A 19,957-nucleotide genomic window follows, 5' to 3' on the forward strand; every position below is an offset into this window, starting at 1 on the left:
TGATGAAGAATCGAGCGCATTTGTCACAGTGATTTCACATGGATCAATTTTGCCATCTTTGCTCATTTCTGACCCATTGACATCTTGAATGCTGTCTACATATGGCTGACTAGAAGTATCGCTATCAATATCTTTCCAGGCATCATTATCCTGTGGCTTATATGCCTCAGGAATCAAGGTAATTGTATGTTCCACATACACGGGTTTCGAATCCTCTGTTTTATCCCTTTGCCAAACTTCCGAACAAGACTGAACTGAAAATTCACTGCAGCAAGATGTGGCGCTCTTGGACATAACCTCCCCATCCTGTGAATCAGAGGCATCTGAAACAGGATTCGGGGAATCATCGGGCTCTATGCGAGTTACCGATAACCTCTGCACATTAGAAGAAGATTCCCCTTGGTCAGTAAGAATATCCAAATCACTGAGAGTTGGATTGATGACCCTTCCTGACCCAAGCTCGCGTGACACAGCATAAAACCCAACGCTGTTCCCCATAGTGGAGAGGATCTTCTAAGAATAAGTCAAAAGATAAAAATTCTCGCTCCTTTTCGCAACCAATACTTTAAGTTCTATTCGTTACTTTATGAGACGAGCCTCTAAGAGGTCAGATTTCGTGCTTGACTCAGAGATATTTTGGAAATATATATCAGATACAAAGAGTGTCAACAGAAAACGCAAATTCTGGCCTAACCTTATTAGTGCCACTCAAAACTTATTTGAGTTTAAAACATGAGAAATACTCTGAATAACCAAAATTCAATGGGAACTTCAAATGCCGATTCAATATTTCGAAGGTGCCTTTACAATTCAGAGAACTAATTAATTTAGGCAGAATAAAAAAGATGTTGCTGGAAAAAGCTTTTGAGACGATGTCTCGTAGACTGAAGCTTTCTGTAATTGTAGTCTTAGATGCTTTCGTCCACATCTGCAGTGAGCAGTGGAGGCAAAAGAAGTGCAGCGATAAACAAAATACATTTCGACCTTAACTCCTCTGGCTGATCTGCTAATCATCCACTTTTCGTGTGACTGGAAAAAGATCGTCCTAGCAGCCGCAGACTGGAGAAAAAACAATAGCCTTGATGTGCTTCTTGGTCACTCGAGGACTGCCAACCACAGGATGTGCTTGCCAGAGACGCACAGCAGCAGAGACCAAATGCCAGCTGTTTTTTTTTTCTTTTTTTGGCAACTGTACTCCTTGGCGTCCGAGGAATATGTTTCTTCTTCAATTTTCAGTAGCAGAAGGAAGAGAATAACCGAAAGAACTGACGGACAAGGAGACGTTCAGTTCGATCCACCACCACTTGTACAACCTGGCACGACTGAATGAGGCAGAGAAACACTCTGGGGGCGAAGACGAGGGCACAGAAGTTTGTGGTTGAGACATGATACCCTTTGAGGTTGGTATGTCTCATCAGACCAGTCTGTCCGGAACACCACATGGGAAATCAGCGATACAAAGACTGCCTCTGCCCGATGGGAAATATCTATTGTGCTCATCTAAAACAGTGTCAGTTTTGAGATCTTTCCCACATAAGAGAAAAAGTCCAAGGCTTCACAGAGGATTTGACCTATAAAACTTCAATTATCTTTTCACAGAATTCTCATCCGCACACTTCTATGGAAAGTTCATTGAAAATTATCAATTTGATGATATTTCATACATGATTAGAAACGCCTGAACTAGTTATATAACAGGAAGGTTACTAGTTTTTCCATTAGTAGAAAGGAATCAAATTTCTCTTTGTCTTTTCAACTTTCTTCTCTATCAATTCAGTATCGAAATACAGTGATAAAAGGTAAATATCTGTAATTTTCGGAATCTGAATGCTAGCAAGTAGTCATTTTTTTAATATCTAATTTTTCCTTACTTCCTTTAACTTCAGTATAATATCGCTATAAGACCGTGACGATTGGTAATTAATTATATCTGTATTAAAGGATATCAATGACTTCGTAATCCGAAATCCTGATTAGTGGGAGAGGTAATTTTGTTCCATTGATCCATCGAAGCCATAGTATGAACCGGGACAGATTTTCGTGACCCTGATCAAAGATCATTCATTTTGCAACTAACCATAACGAACTCGTCCAATCTCTTCTTCAGATTACAATGACTCAACTTTCTGACCGGTTACAAAGAAATGGCTGTATGTAGATTTATAAAGAATCCTCATTCTTTACACAGCTTTGTGTTTCCGGCTTTTAACTTTGCTAATTAAAGAGCATGTCTCCTTCGTTTCTTCATGCTTTTTTTTTATTCTGAATTGGGTTGCAAAAGGATATTAGCTAAATAAAAAAGAAAATAAATAAAACTGGCATCCACGGAATGCATATGACAAAGAGAAATGCGCACCTTTTGCCAATTGAACTGTACAGGACTAAGGGCTATATATTTTCGATGAGTAAATCCAGTAATACCCTAAACATACTATGGACATATTATTTTAATAGTGTACTAACGTTCTAGAAGCTGGAGAAGCACTCCGAAAAGACCGTTATCAAATTATTTGAAAAAATGTGTTTACCTGGCGTATAATATTTTAAACTACGAAATGAGGATATTTGGCTCATAACCTCTTCTACTTTCTGATCACCAGAATCGCCCAATTACCTGGCATAGATTTCTCTAGATTTAAACACACACATTATATATATATATATATATATATATATATATATATATATATATTATATATATATAATAAAATATATATATATATATATATTGATATATATATATATAGGTTGCGAGATATTATATATAGCATATCCTTCTGTTTGCGTGATTTACTTGAGAATGGCTTGGAATAAAGCCGATTGATCTTGTACTACGTTGTTTCGTTTGACCTTGGTCATAAGATATTTTATATATATATATATATATATATATATATATATCTATATATATCAGCAAAAGCCACAGGGAAATTTTTTTAAAAAAAAGAAAAGACAGAGTGCCAAGTACTTTCGTGTATTTACCCCGAAGATGTGGTAAATACACGAAAGTACTTGGCACTCTGTCTTTTCTTTTTTAAAAATTTCCCTGTGGCTTTTGCTGGTAAACAAAACCACGTGCTTACTTTTATGATTTTATAGTTTAATGATATATAGATAAATATATATATATATCTATATATATATATATATGTTATAATATATATATATATATATATATATATATATATAGTATATATATATACAGACACACACACACACCTGTGTGTGTTGTACAAATGTCTCACGAACACGTTATCACGCGAATTTCAATGCATGATCCGAATCCATGTTCATTCTTAGTCCATCCTGAAGTGGAACTTTAAAATTTTCTAAGGCTATACACTGAGTAAAGTTTGCTTTGCAATTAAAGTCAGATATACCCGATAAGCATATTCCGATGAACTGAGAAGCTTGGAAAGATATCCGGAGGATGTGGGGAATATGAAAACGCCTCGTTGGAAATTTCATGACAAATGCATTCCCACGCCACGCTTCAAAAACATCCCCGGATCTTGAGGCACCCAAAACGAAAGCGCGCGCACACACACGCACACACACACACACACACAATAGTGTTTGGAGGTTTGAGACTTTAAAACCAAGCACGGACTGGGAATTTAAAATCCTGAGGCAGAAGAATAAAAGAAGTAGGTTATTAGGATGATTATGTGCGACTTTTAGAAAAGAATGGGTCGTCCTCTGGAGTGCAGTTATACTTGGGAAAGAAGTGGAATACACTTAAAAAAGGAAAACCAGAGAGAGAGAGAGAGAGAGAGAATAGAAGGCTAAATAAGAATTACTTGCTTTAAATATGATGGTAAACTCATGTATTGATATACCAACTATAAAAGGATCAAGGAAGAGAACCCTTGTACAGGTAGAAAACAGGCTGATGTGATTTGGCAGAACTCGAGTGAGAGAGAGAGAGAGAGAGAGAGAGTGGGGATGGGGATAAGGGAGGGAAAGTTACGTAGACATTAATAATATTCATGTTTAGTTCACACCCGTTAAATGCCAGTTGATTATCAAATTTCACACCCGCAGTAAGAGCAATAACCTTCGGAATGAGACCTACTTAACTAAATGGCACAGGAGAATTAACAAAATTACTTCATAGCACACAAAAAAAAAAAAACTGCAACTCAAAGAATTGCCTCTTCCTCGTGTACCCTCCGTGCCAGATCGCACTTCTAAATTTCAATCACCCACTACAAAATTCCGTAGTCCTACCTGCGTTCAATTTTCGCTGCCTTTCTACCCGACCTCTTCCAAGGCCCATAACCCTTCCCACCCCCCCTAGTCCAACTCCTTGTCATGATTCCCCACCCCTTTTATATAAATCCTGGAAGTTACTTCTCGCGTTACTTGGGGGGAAACCTAACGCTTCTGGCAACTCTCCCCCTCCCCCCATCCCCCTACCAAAACCCACCCCCCTCTATTAGTCAACCTCCTCCCTTCTATTAACCCTCCTATGTTTTCTATCCCCTCGCCTTCTAATTCCCCCCAAAAGAGGTTCCACTACTTGCTTGGCAGAGCTCGAAATAATACAGGACATTTTTTTACATAAGGTTGTCATATAAATCGGTAGGTAGCTCCAGTACGCTAAGAGTAAGGTTTTCAGTTCCAACCTTAAACCGGAATCTCATATGCAGAAATGATTACGCGAGCGTAATTCACCAATATCAATTTACCAATCAAGAACAAACTACAGAAAGATACTACTTTTACTATGCATGAGTCTCCATTCAAGATCAAAGGACACGGACGATTACTTAGATGACATGTAAATCAGTATTCAGGTTCAGTGGATAAAAAATATAACCTTTTCGAGTTTATTTCTCACAAAAATTGAATTGAATCCCTTTGGGGTAACACTTTCAAACATGGGAAACGAAATTTTCAAATGACATATTGCATCTGAGGTTAATAGCTTGTTTGAAACTATGCGTCAATTAATTTTAACATCTTAAATAAGATTTAGAACCAAAAACAATGCGATACATGCTTTTTTATTCAAGGCGCAAAAGTCAAGTGTAAAAAAAAATCTTTTCAAGCTCAGGTCTGAAGAGAACAAGGAAGAGAAAAAAGAAGGAAGAAGGACTGGACTTGTCCCATGAAAGAAACAAGAGCCTCTTCAGACCAGTAAGAAACGATTATAACAAATTTTTATTTAAAATCCCAAAGTTTCGTATGAGAAGAAAACACGCAGTCACTGTGCCTCATAATCTAGACTCAAGATGGTTTCCGATTCCAAAAAAATACAAGATCACCAGTTTTCTAGGACATAACTTGAGTTGTTGAGACAGGTTTAGCCCAGAGAAAGCCCAGTCGGCTGTTTTAACAGAGAAATGGAGACAAACTCGATCAGACTTAGACAGGTGGTTTTGCAATGGTTATTTCTCCCTCGTCACATTTACGGACAAAGTCAAACGACTAGAAGGCAACACGTGGACATATTTTGTATCTAAATGGGTTTCCAGAAGATGTTTTATTGCGTAGTAAAATAACAAGTGGAAATTCCATATTCATTCAGATCCCCTCCTACAGTTGCAACTGTATATATGGGATTATATTCTTAGTACACGAATCCTCTCATCTGTCAGCAAATATGTTTTCTTTCCAAGATGAATGTTATCAAAAGGATAAATATAGTTCTTCTACGACACTTAATATATATCATAGATATAAATACTACAGCTATCAATAACATCAGAGTGGTAGTTTACACAAACCGTTAAATAAAAGTTATTTTGCAACATAAAAAAAGACAAGAAAACGAATTCCACTACAGACGGTAAATAAAACTACCTTCCTCAATAAGTTTGCTTTTGCATAAATTTTGAGGTAGGTGCGCATGCGCGCGTACGCACACACAACACACACACACACACACACATATATATATATATAGATATATATATATATATATATATATTATATATATACCACACACAACCGCCACACATACAACGTATCAGAACTCAACCTATCTTAATTAACTACGTATCAGCCACAACTAAATTTTTGTAGATAAAGTCAGTGTAAAATTACTGTTAGCTGTGAGATATCTTGGACATTCAAGTGCAGGCTACGCTATAAAAGGTTTTCCTGAATCAGATTTTGCTTCTTATCAGAAGGCCAGACACCAAATACTTCTGATATGATGGGGCTATTTTATACGAAATGTTACGAAAATAACTATGTTAAGTTTCATGAAATAGGCTATGAAAGTTCAATTAAGATTCATTGCATCCAATGAAGCAATGTTAAACTGGTGGGCTCCAGAAGTTGCTATTGTAGAAAAACAATACGTGCTCTAATATAATTTCTTTGATCAAAGTTATAACAAAGTTAGAATAAGAACTGATACACACACATGTAAAACAGTACAGAGGTGGAGCAAAAACACGATAAGATAATCATGTGCATAATTTCAACTGTGTAATATTAATACCAAATGAAAATAACTAGACGAGTTATACCTTACCAAAAGCAATCTTGCTCTTGCATTACATTTTCTATGAGTGTATGCTTGCAAAAAAGAATTGAAAACGAAGAACACTGATGGATAACGCAATTAGTTTTTCAATACTCTCGTTACGCGGAATTACTTACTGTGGCACTTAATCAATATTCAAGATAAGTCCTTCAAATACAGGATGATTTACAAAACTAACAAAGTTAACTCCAACAGCTTAAACATGTGCGGGAAAAAAATCATAAATATATGCTTTGATAGTTGTAAAGAACCTATATGATTTCATAAAAGATTTACCAAATTCAGTCTGGAAGAAACCCTCCTTATCTAAATAAGACTGCTTGGATGCCGTACTTTCTTTGGAAGAAATTGTTAATGAAAGTGAACCTTGGTAAAGCTTTAATGATATTAATTTAGTTTCAAGGTTACATTCTTCTGCTATTTTTCCCAGTTAGACCATTCCTATGGCAGATAAGCACTCTTTGCATTTATAACATTATTCTCTCTCTCTCTCTCTCGTCTCTCTCTCTCTCTCTATGTCTCTCATATATATATCTATATATATCTCTATATATATATAATATATATATTATAAACATAAATATATATACATAACTTATATATTAAGTGTATATAATGTATGTATGCATATAAATATATTTATATATATATATATAATATATATATATATATTATATATCATAATAATATATATATATATATATAGTATATATATTATATATATATGTGTGTGTGTGTGTGTGTGTGTGTGTGTATATATATATATATATACATAAATTATATATAAGTATATATGTGTAGATATGTATGTATGCATATATATATATATATACACACTACATAAACTGTGTGTGTTGGTTTATGAAAAACTATTTTAGAAGCTTTCTGCAAAGGGGTTTTAAGCCTCGATTCAGCAATCAAAATGAACTTCCCCCTCCCCCCCTGTGGGGACCGGCCTAATGTTAAAAGATAGGGCCAATTTACGCGAGAGAGAATGTCCAAACGTAAATGAAAAGAAATATAAGAGAGCATAGGGAGATGTATACATAATTCCAAAGCAACAAACAGACAATATGATTTACGAAAACTGTAGAAACGGCAATGGCGCTCAAAAGGGACATGCCAGCCATTTTCCAACTGTATAACAGTACTACATAGTCAGCTTCAGCAGATATTGGACCGATTTGCTTTGCCAATAAAAATACCTGATTCATATGACCTTCCAATGGAAATTAAGTGTTAATGATATACGAACACTCGATGGAGAAGTCAATAAATTGTCTATTATATTGGCGCCACAATCGACAGCTGACCTCCATGGACGGTATTTCATTTTGCCCCTTTTCAATCATATTGCAAAAGATCATCACGTGGGATAAAAGTTAATTTTCTTTTTATTACTCTTTGCGCGCTAAAATATATTTAGCATATTGAGGAAAAACTAGTTTTAATATGAACATCTGTTTTACAAAAAACACAATGACTGAGAAGTTTATATTAAAAGACAGCATCGTTACACCTACATGTTATAAATGTTTCAGAGAGAGAGAGAGAGAGAGAGAGAGAGAGAGAGAGAGAGAGAGAGAGAGAGAGAGAGACTCGCCTTGCCCTAACAGAACAAAAACGTTTTGTATGCGTGCAACAAAGGCCGGGAACTGAGGACAAATACGCCGTGATTATCGAACTTTCTCCAAAAACTTGACGGAATTCTTTCTTTCTTTCTTAATAAAGCAGAACATAATTCGGTAACAACTGCTACATCAAATAAGTACCATCGTTAAAAAGATTAATTTCCTCATGTATATGTATATCCTAGAATATGATCATAACTTTAGAATATGCTATATTTTCTAGTGGTCTTCTCTTATGCTATTTTCTATAATAATTGTAATGTTATTTTGTATATGAATACCCTTCCATAACGTAACCAGTTTTACTAGCATAATTGTTATCATACAATTCGAATAGAGAAAAATTTAATAAGTTTTACTAACAGGAATTATTCAAGATTATGCTCTGCTGTTTGTTTAAATGCTATTCTAAAATTATTGTACAACAATGCCTCGTAATCTACAGGAACCACTGAAACTATAGTTCCAATAAAGGGTCACTTATGAGCAAAAGAAGTAAGCAAAATGATCCTACAACCAAAAGTGCTCTGATGACACATTCAGTAAAGAAACCCCGAAAAACTTCGGTTTTACCCTCACCTTTCTGTTCATCACTATTTGAGCCAGAAGGAACGTCGTCCTTTGGAGAACTATCTGCAGGCACTGAAGTCTTTTGGGAACTATCCTGATCTGGGGTACTCTCTGATGACTGATCCTCTACAGACATCTGTTCGTTCATGGCTTGAAAAGAACTTCCCTGGAGTTTGACTTCTAACTGGGTAGAGTAATTTAATTGAAGAGATATTGACTGAGGTGTAAGCCTTCCAGTATCTTCACCAACAGCGCTCAAGTATTCATCTTCATTAACAGTACACGGAGTTTCTATATCCTGATAAACCTCTGGATCATAAGGAAGACTGGTAGACCTTACAAACATTTCTTTCTTGTTTTTATCACATGCTTGGTCCACATATGATAAACTTGCTGCCCTAGCTGGTTCACAACATGTTGAAGCCACGGGTTTATCAAAACTGAAAACTAAAGGTTCTGAAGAATTAATACTTTGGGAACGACAAGCAGTACAGTTAGGCATTGGACAGACAGCACTTGGAGAAGCCAAAACAGACTCTTGACTTGCTTGGGATCCTTCACGAGGAGCAGGTGGGAATCTCTCAGTTACTCGTCGACGTACTTCAGCCAGTTCTGAATCAAGACTTGCTGTTGAATCAGAGTCACTTGTTCCTGCTCGACGTTCCGCTTCTTCCTTTTTAGGAGATATTGGCTCATGTTTCTCTGGAATTTCACATTGTTGCTCAGCCGGAACAGTAACAGATAGTGCCTTTGGCTTCAAATTTTTTTGCAGCTCTCTTGTATTGTCTAACTGTTTTGAAGAGACTACCGAAGGTTTTGTTCCAGCTACATCTGACGGAGAAACTAAACCTGTGGGACTAGCAGCATTAGCAGGGTCCTGAGAATCAACAACACTGAGAATAGTATCTAGCAATTCACTGTAAAAATCTGTTTCCCCAGTCTCACCCTGTTGAAGAGTTGAACTTGAACCATCTCTTTCGCAAGTCACCTGAAGACTTGACTTTTCTTCCATGTCTATGCTAACAACATCATCAGTAACAGAACTAGTTTCAGAGGGAGCCACAACCACAGGTTCATCTGGCACAAGTGATGTCTTTGTTGTAGTAAGATTATGAACAGAGTCTGACTCATTTGCTGGAAGTTTCACTTCTTTTTCTGGAGTAAATGTAATGTCTGGATGTCCTGATTTAACGGTCAGATCTTCCTCATTCTGTGCCACTTGTGTGATTGATGGTATTTCAGAGAGAGCTTCTGAACTCCAAGAGGCACCAACATCAGATGAGGATGAAGATGCTCTGAAAGTTGGTTTAGAGCTTACTTGATGGGGCCTTGTGTTTTTACTCTTCTTTGAAGAATCACTTTCGTTGACCACAGACTCATCTGCAAACTGACCCTTATTAGAAGAATCTGTATCTGACTCACCAGCTGGGGGATGCACAACTGGCTTTTGCGCCAAATCCAAAGTTGAACCAGTATTGCTGGTGATACAAGGAGCACAACTCTGCAGTATCCTATCAATTGCACTACTTCTGCTACTGTTACTACTAGTACTGATAGAACTGTGACAGCGTCTTTCTAATTCAGTTATTTCTAGTTTTGAGGTTTCATTTGCTTGAGATGTTTCATAGCTGTCTGTATTCTGTTCGTCACTGCCATCTTGTTTACCAGATTTTGAGCCTTTTCCAAGCTCTGAACCAATTGAATATGATCTTCTACGTTCTCCTGGGAATTCATTGTCAAAATAATGTAGTTTTTGAAGTCTGACTCCAGTAATGTCTGACTTTTGTTTCTTCAAAATTCCCACACGAACAGACCTTTGCTTCATATAATTTGACTTCTGCTTTTCTATTCTACTTTCAGACTCAGGCTGCCTTTTTTTCACAGATGATTTTTCAAAAGTTGATCGCCTTGGGGAAGCTGGTTCAGACGAGATTTTTGGTGGTCTCCCTGATATTATTGGGGACCTAGAATATTCCCTAGTTTCAGTCCTTTCACTGTAAGATAAGCTGCCACTATATGAATTTTCTTTCTTTAGAATACTATGTTCCTGAATGTGTTGAGATTTCAGTATTCCAGTTACAGCACTACCTAAACTTGCAGCATCAGGGAGGCTTTGGGGAACATCTTTCATCTTCCCTGGAGGTGGATCAAACAATTTTCCAGGTGCTGGGAGATTTTCATATATATGTATTACTTTTGCAACCAAGTTTTTTGGCTTTTCTTCTGTGGCATCAACAGTAACTTCCGTTTCATTGTGAGTAGAAATATCTATAATGCCAGCTTTATAGACTTCAGGAACGTTTTCATAAATGTGACTTTCACTTGCTGAGCAACTACTGACAGAAAAATTTCCTTGTAGGACTTCAACTGGTTTGACAGATTCTTTAGAGACTGACTCAAGCGGCTGGGCCTCTTCTAGAATAGTTGATTCTATTTGTTCTGTTGCAATTCTTACTAATGAATTTTGTTTATGAAGCTGCTTCTGTGTTTTTTTATCCTCCTGGTTTGGACTGGTGCCTTGGTTTACTAAGGATGTATTATTATCGCTATCCGATTCAAAGTCTTTTCCTTGTGGAGGAGACATGAGATCTAACACATTTTCACGGGAATCTTTCTTCTTCAATACACCTACAATGCGGCAAGATGAATTACTCTTCATAATGGGAGGTGTATCAATAGGATTTGTAATCTCAACACAGCTGAGACTGGAGAGCCGAATGTTCTCAACACTACGGCTCTTCGCTCTAATCTTCCCTGATACACCACGTGCAAATATTTCACTAACCGTTGATGTTTTATTCACATCAGTTACAGCAGCCTCGAGTTTATCTTTCTCAAACTCACTCTCAGTCTGACTTCTTTTGAAGGAAGGCAAATGAGCTGGCTTCGAGGTGCTACCATCATCACTGTCTAATGCTGGCTCACTGGCAAGTCGAAAGTTTCCCTCAGATATAGTCTTTGTAAGTCTACGATGACTTGGCATCAGTTTTCTTGTAATTCTGTTTTCCTTGCGAGTAGGAGACCTTTCCTTATCAGGCTCTCCTCCAAATCTTACATCCTCAATTCTTATCTCATTCCCACTAGAAGTAAGTACATTTGCCTTTGGTGGAATGTTGACGTAAGTTACCTCTGGCTCTTGTTTTGCAGTTGTGTAGGCACCTGGAACATAAAGGTCCCCATGACTCCCATAAACGTTTATTTCAGTATAAGCAATCTCAACTTCTCTTGCTTCAACAGATGCAACATCACTTATGTTCTGGTTTGATTCGAAGACATTATCTTCTAATACTGAAGGACTCTGTAAGTTAGGAGTTAATTCTGCTTGTTTTGATTCATCAGACTTAGAGAACTCAAAGGATGTTGAGGAAACAACACTATTTGGGCTAATGTATTCCCTGCTCCTACTAATGTCTTTTGGACTTAATGTAAAATGAACACTATGTATCTCTTGTTTTAAAGCAGTAGGAGATCTATAAACTTCCTCTTTCGTTATGCCTTCTAATATTTCATCTGACTCTTCATTACTATTAGAATTTAATAAAGGAATTAAATGTTTTGCACCTTGTGTATCATCCTTATTTTGGACAGCAATTTTATGTGACACAACATCCTTAGGAGAATTAATGCTAATTGTCATTTGAGTAGTTCTTGTTTCATCTGCATTGTCTAAGAGACAACGATTATCATTGTGTTCTTTGGCATCCGTGGCAATCGCTTTGTTATCTTTCAGATTTCTCGCACTGTTTGCTAATGACCGACTTTCTGTTTCACATGAGTTGCTGCTTTGAGTCTCGGTAGCGTCTTTAGAGCCTTCATTCATTATCGAGTCTCCAGGTCCTTCCTCTGTCAAAGAATCGTCAATCTGATCACCAATAAGAGAAATTTTTTCCAGTTCATCTATTTCATCATCTGCTCTTTCTTGATCCTCCGGTGAAATTACCATTTGTTCTCCTTTTTCACTCGATCCATCATCTGCCTCATCAGTTTTCTTTAAATCTGCTGGTTGGTCATTTATACTGCCTTTGATGGAGCGTATTTTCTCAATCATTATACCATCATCTTGCTTGAACCTTGCAATCATTTCGTCCCTTCGTGTTACAGATACTTTTGTAGCATTTTGTTCTTGTTTTAGGTGGTCTTTCGTCTCATCACTTTCATTAGGAGTATCTTTCATAAGATCATCCTCATGCTTATCAATGCCTTGTGATTTTTTCTCTTCCAATTCCTCTTTCTTTACCTTTACCTCTGCTCCTGCTTGTGTCTCCTCCTCTTCCTCCTCCTCCTTCTCCTCCTCTTCCTCCTCCTCCTCCTCACCATAGTTAGCGGTATCATTGTTATCCTCCTTCATCAGGTTACTTTCCTCTGGTATCGAGTTTCTTATTTTGCCGAGGTCTTCGGGTTTCTCTTGATTATTTATTTCACACTGAGGAGGAATGCAGGTATTTCCTTTGCTCTCCTTCGCTAGTTTAATGGAAATTTCTTTCTCCACATCCTCCTTAATTTCTGATTTGACGCCTCTTTCTAAAGCTTCATGGTTCGGGTCAGTCACCGGCACTTCTTCATTTTCCGTAGATTTTTCAGATTGTGATTGCGCTTCCCCTTCGTCATTTTCATTCTTTGATTCAGTGTCTATTTTGCGTCCTCCAATTCTATCATTTTCCTTCATGTCTATCTCTTTGTTTTCCTGAGATGAATTTTCGTCAGTTTTAATATTCTTGGTTAAACTGTCACTTTCCTTATCGCCATCCATTTTCTTATCAGCATCCTCTATTGTTTTGCCATCACAAGTTGCGGTATTTTCTACGGATTTTTCAAAAAAGCTGCCAATAAATTTGCTACGTTTTTCAGATTTAGTGCTACCCTTGAAATGCTCTTGAATTAACTTTTCATTTCGTATTATTTCTCGAGGCTTTTGTTGCTGGTTTTCAAAGAACTGGATAATTTCAGCATCTAATTTCCCACTCATTTTTGACGCCATGTAAACATAGCGTTGACGATTATCCTGTTGTGATCTGTTTTCAATATAAGTGTCCAGGCGTTGTCTACAATCTGAAATTTCTCTCCGCATAGCTTTGAAAGGCTTTGCTTCTGTCTCCACGTTGCATATGTTCTCATTCTGCTCATCTAATTGTCCTTTGTCGTTTTTGTTATCAAAGTTACCTTCTGAGTCAAATTCTTTTCTAAAATTCTTTCTACTTACATCTGGCTCTCCCTCTAATTCAGGAACTATTTTATTTTCATCTTCCGTGGACTCGTCAGGCTTCTTCTCTGCATCACTTCTCTTAATACACTGTTTTGTGCTTTCATTCGTTTCGTGTGTATCTGTAACATCACCCTGAGCAGTTTCCTTTTGCTTGGCATCATCATTCTGTGACTCTGTATCACTACTTTTCACATCTTCGGTGCCTTTGACAGACGAAACGCTGCTTCTGCGAGAGTCTCCATCGCTAGATCTTTTCTTTCCATCTAGTTTCCCAAGTTTCTGCTTAGAATTCTCTGTTTTTTGACGACCAGATGGCGGAGAATTCTTAGGCGACCGCTGAAAGGGATTTTTTCCCTGCGGGGAAACGACCTTTACGATCTTTCCAGGTGTTAACCTTGGTGATGGCGATTTCTTTGATACATTAGGAGACACCGCCTTTTTATGAGAGCCTCGTGGAGATTCTGTTTTGGGCGAAGATTTGGGTGAATTAGAGCTAGAGGTTTTTGAGGCTAATCTTGGAGAATTTCTGCGGGAGGAATTCAGTCTCGGTGAATGACAGCTGGATGAACAGCTACTCCTACGTGATTCAGATTTCGGGGATCCTTTGAGTGATGGCTGGTGTCTCAGTCTCATGGGTGACTGATGCGGAGAAGACTGAGTGACTGGTGCATCTCTCTTTGTGCTTGACGAAAGTTTTCCTTTATGAAATTGAGGCGAATGACTGAGTTTCTCAATTTTCGGCGAAGGCAAAAATTTACTCTCTTTCCCTTTGGTCCCATCATTTTTATTTGTGTCTCCGTGACCCCTTCCAAAAAACTTGCTTCTGTGGGTAAACTGCTTCTTGCCGTCATTCCTTGGATTTTTGGTGTAAAGTCTACGTCCCTCTGCTGCAGGGTTGCTACTTCCACTCACTTCTTGTGGTTGTGTGCTATTGCATGGCTCTGGCGTACCTGAATGAATCTTGGAACTCCTATCCTTCTCAGTTACCGATTTCTTACTGCGACTAGCAGAGCTCTTCAACTTTCTAGCCACTCCTTTCAAGAGATCATCATGGGAACCATTGTCTCTTTTCGTTTCCAACCCACCTGTCCCGGATATTTCCACTTTTTCTGTTTTTACTTTCGAGGATGAGGATAGTTTGGTGCTGTCAAAAACGACTGTTCTATCTTTCGTAGGAATATCTAAACGGCTGATATTGTGTTGTCGTTTTTTAGCTTGAGCTGTTGTCATGTTGAATTTCTTGCACACCACTAATTCCTGAACAACTTTCGCTAGCTGTGGCGACGACCAAGGGCCTTCTAAATTTTCAGGATCATTATCGAGCACTAGGTTTGTACCATTTTGATTTCCTTCATTACCACTCACAGCTACTGATCTTTTATTCTCTAAGCTTCTCCTTTCTTCTGCCTTTCCAGTTTCCTTGTATTCATTAGCCTCATTTTCCAAGATTTCCACGGAGGAAGCATCAGTTTTTTGCGATGATTTATATCTTTCTAAATGATGGCCCTCTCCGGCTACAACTGAAGTGACGTCATCACATATGACGTCATTATTGGGTTCAGTTACGCTTGACACATTTGAAAGAACGGAACTCGAATTATTTGTCGTAACAGCAAAAATGTTTAAATCACTATTCTTATCACTATCACTTTTGTATATGAATTCCTTGCTTTGTTTTACCTTTACTCTGCAGCAAACATTAGCTACATTGTCCGTTTCATGGATATTTTCACTACTGCTATTAGCAGCTACAATGGCATTCCTGTTTTCAGAACAATGTACTCCTTTACTCCCGAGTTGCTTATCACAGCACGTGCAAGCAGTGTGATCAACAGAGCGTTCATGCAACACCCTCCCAGGACCAGTGTCCGCGGAACACTGATACGTCCTCTCACCTTCGGCCTCCAGCCTTTTAGGATCACAAGTGTCAGGTTTCAGAGGCTCTCCAGCTACCGCCGTAGATGGCTTAATAGATCCACCATCTTGTTCTGTAGCTACTATGGGAAGGGTCAAAGAAGACGGGGATGATAGCTGGGGAATGAAAGACTTCTGAAGAGGAGAAACTGGGGGGAGAAACATTTCGGAAGGGGAGAAAGGAGAAAAGATGAAGTTTCTTATGTGTGGTTTTGGTGGTGTTACTCTTTTGGGAGAATAAAGCAAGGGGGGCGTTTTCGACGGAGAAATGGGAAGAGACGTTGGATATGCAGTCGCTGATGAGACATCTTCCAGTTTCAAATTCTTGAAGGAAGGAGATCCTGGGATACCTTTGGGTAAGGCTGGGAGCGGAGGGGGAGGAGGAGGAGGTGGTGGGGGTGGGAGTGTGACTTCTGAATTAGCTGTCTGTGAGGAGGAAGCAGACGAAGAAGTAGGAGGAAAGGAGGACATACCTGAAGAGGAAGAGGAGGAGGAAGAGGAAGAGGAAGAGGAAGAGGAAGAGGAGGAGGAGGAGGAGGAGGATTCGTTATGTGCGTTTAGAGAGGAAGAGGGGTTATCAGGAAGAGTTGGAGGAGACGAGGAACACTCCAGGGGAGTAGGAAGAGAAGAGTCTGGGGGAGTGGGAAGAGAAGACTCTAAGGGAGTAGGGAAAGAAGAAGAAGAAGAATCTGGTTGAGTGGGAAGTGAGGAGGACGATTCAGGGGGAGTAGGAAGAGAGGATGAAGAATCCTGGAAAGTTGGGGGAGAGGAGGAATTTTCTGAGAGAATAGGAGGGGATGAGGAATTCTCTGGGGGGGTAGGAGGAGAAGAGGAGTTATCAGGAGAGGAAAAACTGTCCTGGTGGGAAGAGGTTTTGTGATGCAAGGAAGGAGGCGCAGATAAATCCGAAATAGAGCATGAACAAGACGATATCATTGGAGGGGACGAAGAGGAGAGAGAGTTATCAATGGGAATGAGAGGTGGAGGAGCCCTGTGGGTAGGAAGTGCGTCCATTAAGGTCATACCCGAAGAAGTTAAGGAAGGAGTAACTTCCGTGAGAGAAACAGAGGTAGGAGACTGATCAGTAGGCGATACAGAGGGAGAGGAGCATTCAGAAACCGAAGGAGACGGAGTGAGAGGCAAAGCATCATGAGTGTGAGATTCACCTTTGGATTTTTTCGAGTTCTGCTTACTGCTTTCGTTCGCATTCTCGTCGTCCATGCGAAAAGTGACCGAGGCCTTACGAAATTTAGATCTGCTTGAGATTTCTGATGCATAATCCTCCTCTCTATTTAAAGAAACGCCCGTCTTCAGTGGGTTGAACACCTTGATGCACGAATGTAACACATCGGGTGTCTTTTCTTGTGGTTTGGCTGATTCATCCATCTTTTCCGGCTTCTTCAGTAGTGATGACAGTTGATTCATGTCACCATCGCTGAGCCGCGAAGGCCTGGTAAGATCTGATATCTGCAGGGAGTCAATGAAATCTTTATCAGGCTGCATCATAACGTCAGTGTCATGTTTTAAGGATGAAAGTGTCTCGCTGGGTTCTCCTCGTTTCGATTGAAATTCATTTTCTACAGAGCTTTTTATAATTGTGTCGGTTAGACTTCGACCACCAACACTTACGGACGGTTTGACGTCCCCGTCAATGGAGTCTTTTCCTTTGATAGTCTTCGTATGATGAATTGTATGATGAATTGTTCGCGGCTTTGCTTTGGGACTCTTGCGCAGTTTCTCTGCTCGACTGTCTTGTACTTCCTTCAAGATTTTCTTGGCAATGTCGGAGAACTGCAAGGAGCTCGTAGGATGCGTGAGGATCTCCATCTCGAGAATGCCTTTGTCCATCAGGGTTGCCAGGGCGCTCCTTCTCTCGAATTCTTCCCCTTCGAAATAGCTCTTCTTTTTCTCGCCGGAATTCTGCCGACCCTTTTTGCGCGTCTTGTGGTCTTTCGTGTCGTGCTCCTTACTAGTTTTATTTCCATTTTTATCTAAGACCTGAGGTTTTTCTTTGTCAAGCTTCTTCTCATTCACTTGTTCGTTACCTTTTCCATTTTCATTTATTAAATCAGCCGAATTCAAAGGGTCTCCTGAACCCTTTTCCGTGGTTCCAGTACCAACTGCTTCAACTTTCTCGGTGAGTTTTTCTCGTATCTCCTCCTCCTCCTTTTCGGGATGACCGTTTCCATTTGTTAAAGTGGCCACGCCTTCTTTGATATCTTTGCTTGTCTCATATCCAGTCACTGACTCTTCGCGAATATTTGTCCCTACTTCATTCTCCTTATCATCTACTGAGCATTCTGTGGTTTCCTCTTCATTTGCCTTTATGGTCTCGTTTAATTCCTGTTCAGGGCATTCCTCTATTGTTCCCTCTTCCGTTTGAGCGACATCATTTGTCTCAGTTATTTGACATTCTATGTTCGTTTCTATTTCTTCCAACTTTTCGTCATCACTTTTTTCAGACTTGGTAGTTATGCTTTCTATTATTTCCTCTATCTTATCGTCATCATCATCGTTGACTTTGGATATTCCACCTGCGCCTCCTTCTGTTCCTTCTTTCATCTCATTAGCGTTGTTTGTTTCAGACTTGGTGTTTATATTTTCTTCTACGATCTCTTTCATATTGTCATGATCGCTTATTTCAGATTTGTTATCACTGCCTTCTTCTGTTCCTGCTTTCGTCTCCCCTGTATCACTTATTTCAGACCTGATGTTTGTGTCGTCGTCTACTTCCCCTTTCGGCTCATGAGCATTCTGTGTGTGTTCAGCTCTCTCATTCGCTGTCACTTCCTCTGCTCGTACGTCTGCTTGACCAGCATCACTTGCAACATCGTCTACATCTGCTACTTTTTCTGCTCCTTCGTTTGTCTTTTCACCATCAGATGTTTCCAACTTGTCATTTTCTACGACTTCTATAGTCTCCTCCTCCTCCTCCTCCGTCTCATCTGCACTGCCCGTTTCAGACTTGCTGTTCGAGTCAGTCTCTTCTTCCAAAATACCTTCCCCCACTGCATTCATGTTTCTCTCGTCCCGCGAATTCGTTATTTCTTCTGGTCTATTTCCCGTACCATCACTGTCTACTTCCCCATTCTTTAATTGTTCACCTTTATTTTCTTCATCGTTATGTTCATCTGTATCATTCACTAAAGACTTTTCTTGACCGTGTTGTTGCTCGTCTTGAGTTTTATCATCCCTAACAACAACGCCAACATCGTCATTCTCGGTCACTTCGGTATTGTTACCACTTGTTTCCGACTCGCATTCCCTGGTTTCTTTGGCATCACTTTTGTTGCCTGATAGATCAGCTGCATTTCCACTGCAACTTGTCGATTCGTTTGTGACATTATTTTCTATTTCGGTGTCTATGTCCTCCGAGTCCTCGTAATCACTGGAACTAGAAGAACTGGAAATTCCATCGCCATCTATATCACCAGCCCTTTCTGCTGCTTCTTCGTCACTTCTTCCCTCCTCCATTATCTCTTCGTATTCTTCGTCATCATCCTCTTCTTCATCTTCTTCCTCATCTTCTTCGTCACTCACATCATCTTCATCTTCTTCATCCGGCGAACCGTCTTCCTCATCTTCATCAGGCGGGTTAACAGAGACTATCTGTTCGTTTTCTGGTATCATGGTTTCTCTGTCACCTTCTACATCGATCTCTTTTTGATTTTGAGTGTCTGAATCCCCGTTTGTTTTCTTTTCCGCCTGACGTTCACCGACGTCTGTATCCTTCGCTTTACTTTCCATTCCTTCTACTGCTTCTGCCCCTTCGTCAAGGAGGTCCTCATCGTCAACATTTTCCAGAGATCGAGAGGCCCCTGGAATGAAATTCCCGACGTAATTCCATATTCCCTTCCACTCCATCCCGAGCAGTGCAAGCATCCAACGAATCCAAGTTCTCGCAGCCGTGGCTCAATGTTTTTTCGAACAAGGGCCAATCAGTGTACCGTGTCTGAGCCCAATAAGGCATCACAAATCCAATCAGCCACATAGAAAATATCACCAAAGTTAAGTTGCGTCAAATAAATGTGAAATGGGTTTACTTATCTACGTGCACTTATCCTGACATCTGCTGCGGGGGCCCAGATCCTCAGGGAGGAGCGAACGAAAACAAGAGCAGCAGCAGCATCATTGCGGGCG

At 39.4% G+C, this 19,957-nt stretch overlaps 1 protein-coding gene across 1 annotated transcript in view; it reads right to left on the minus strand.

Annotated features, from left to right (window-relative positions):
* The window catches only part of LOC135217677 (microtubule-associated protein futsch-like), a 97,203-nt gene extending 77,522 nt beyond the window's left edge, over positions 1-19,681 (minus strand). Inside the window, exon 1 of the mRNA XM_064253646.1 lies at positions 8,710-19,681. Coding sequence (XP_064109716.1) covers positions 8,710-19,681 — 10,972 coding nt within the window. The remainder of the gene's footprint in view (positions 1-8,709) is intronic.
* Positions 19,682-19,957: the final 276 nt, after the last annotated feature.

This window comes from Macrobrachium nipponense, chromosome 7 (genome assembly GCF_015104395.2).
Source record: "Macrobrachium nipponense isolate FS-2020 chromosome 7, ASM1510439v2, whole genome shotgun sequence".
NCBI classification, from domain to species: domain Eukaryota; kingdom Metazoa; phylum Arthropoda; class Malacostraca; order Decapoda; family Palaemonidae; genus Macrobrachium; species Macrobrachium nipponense.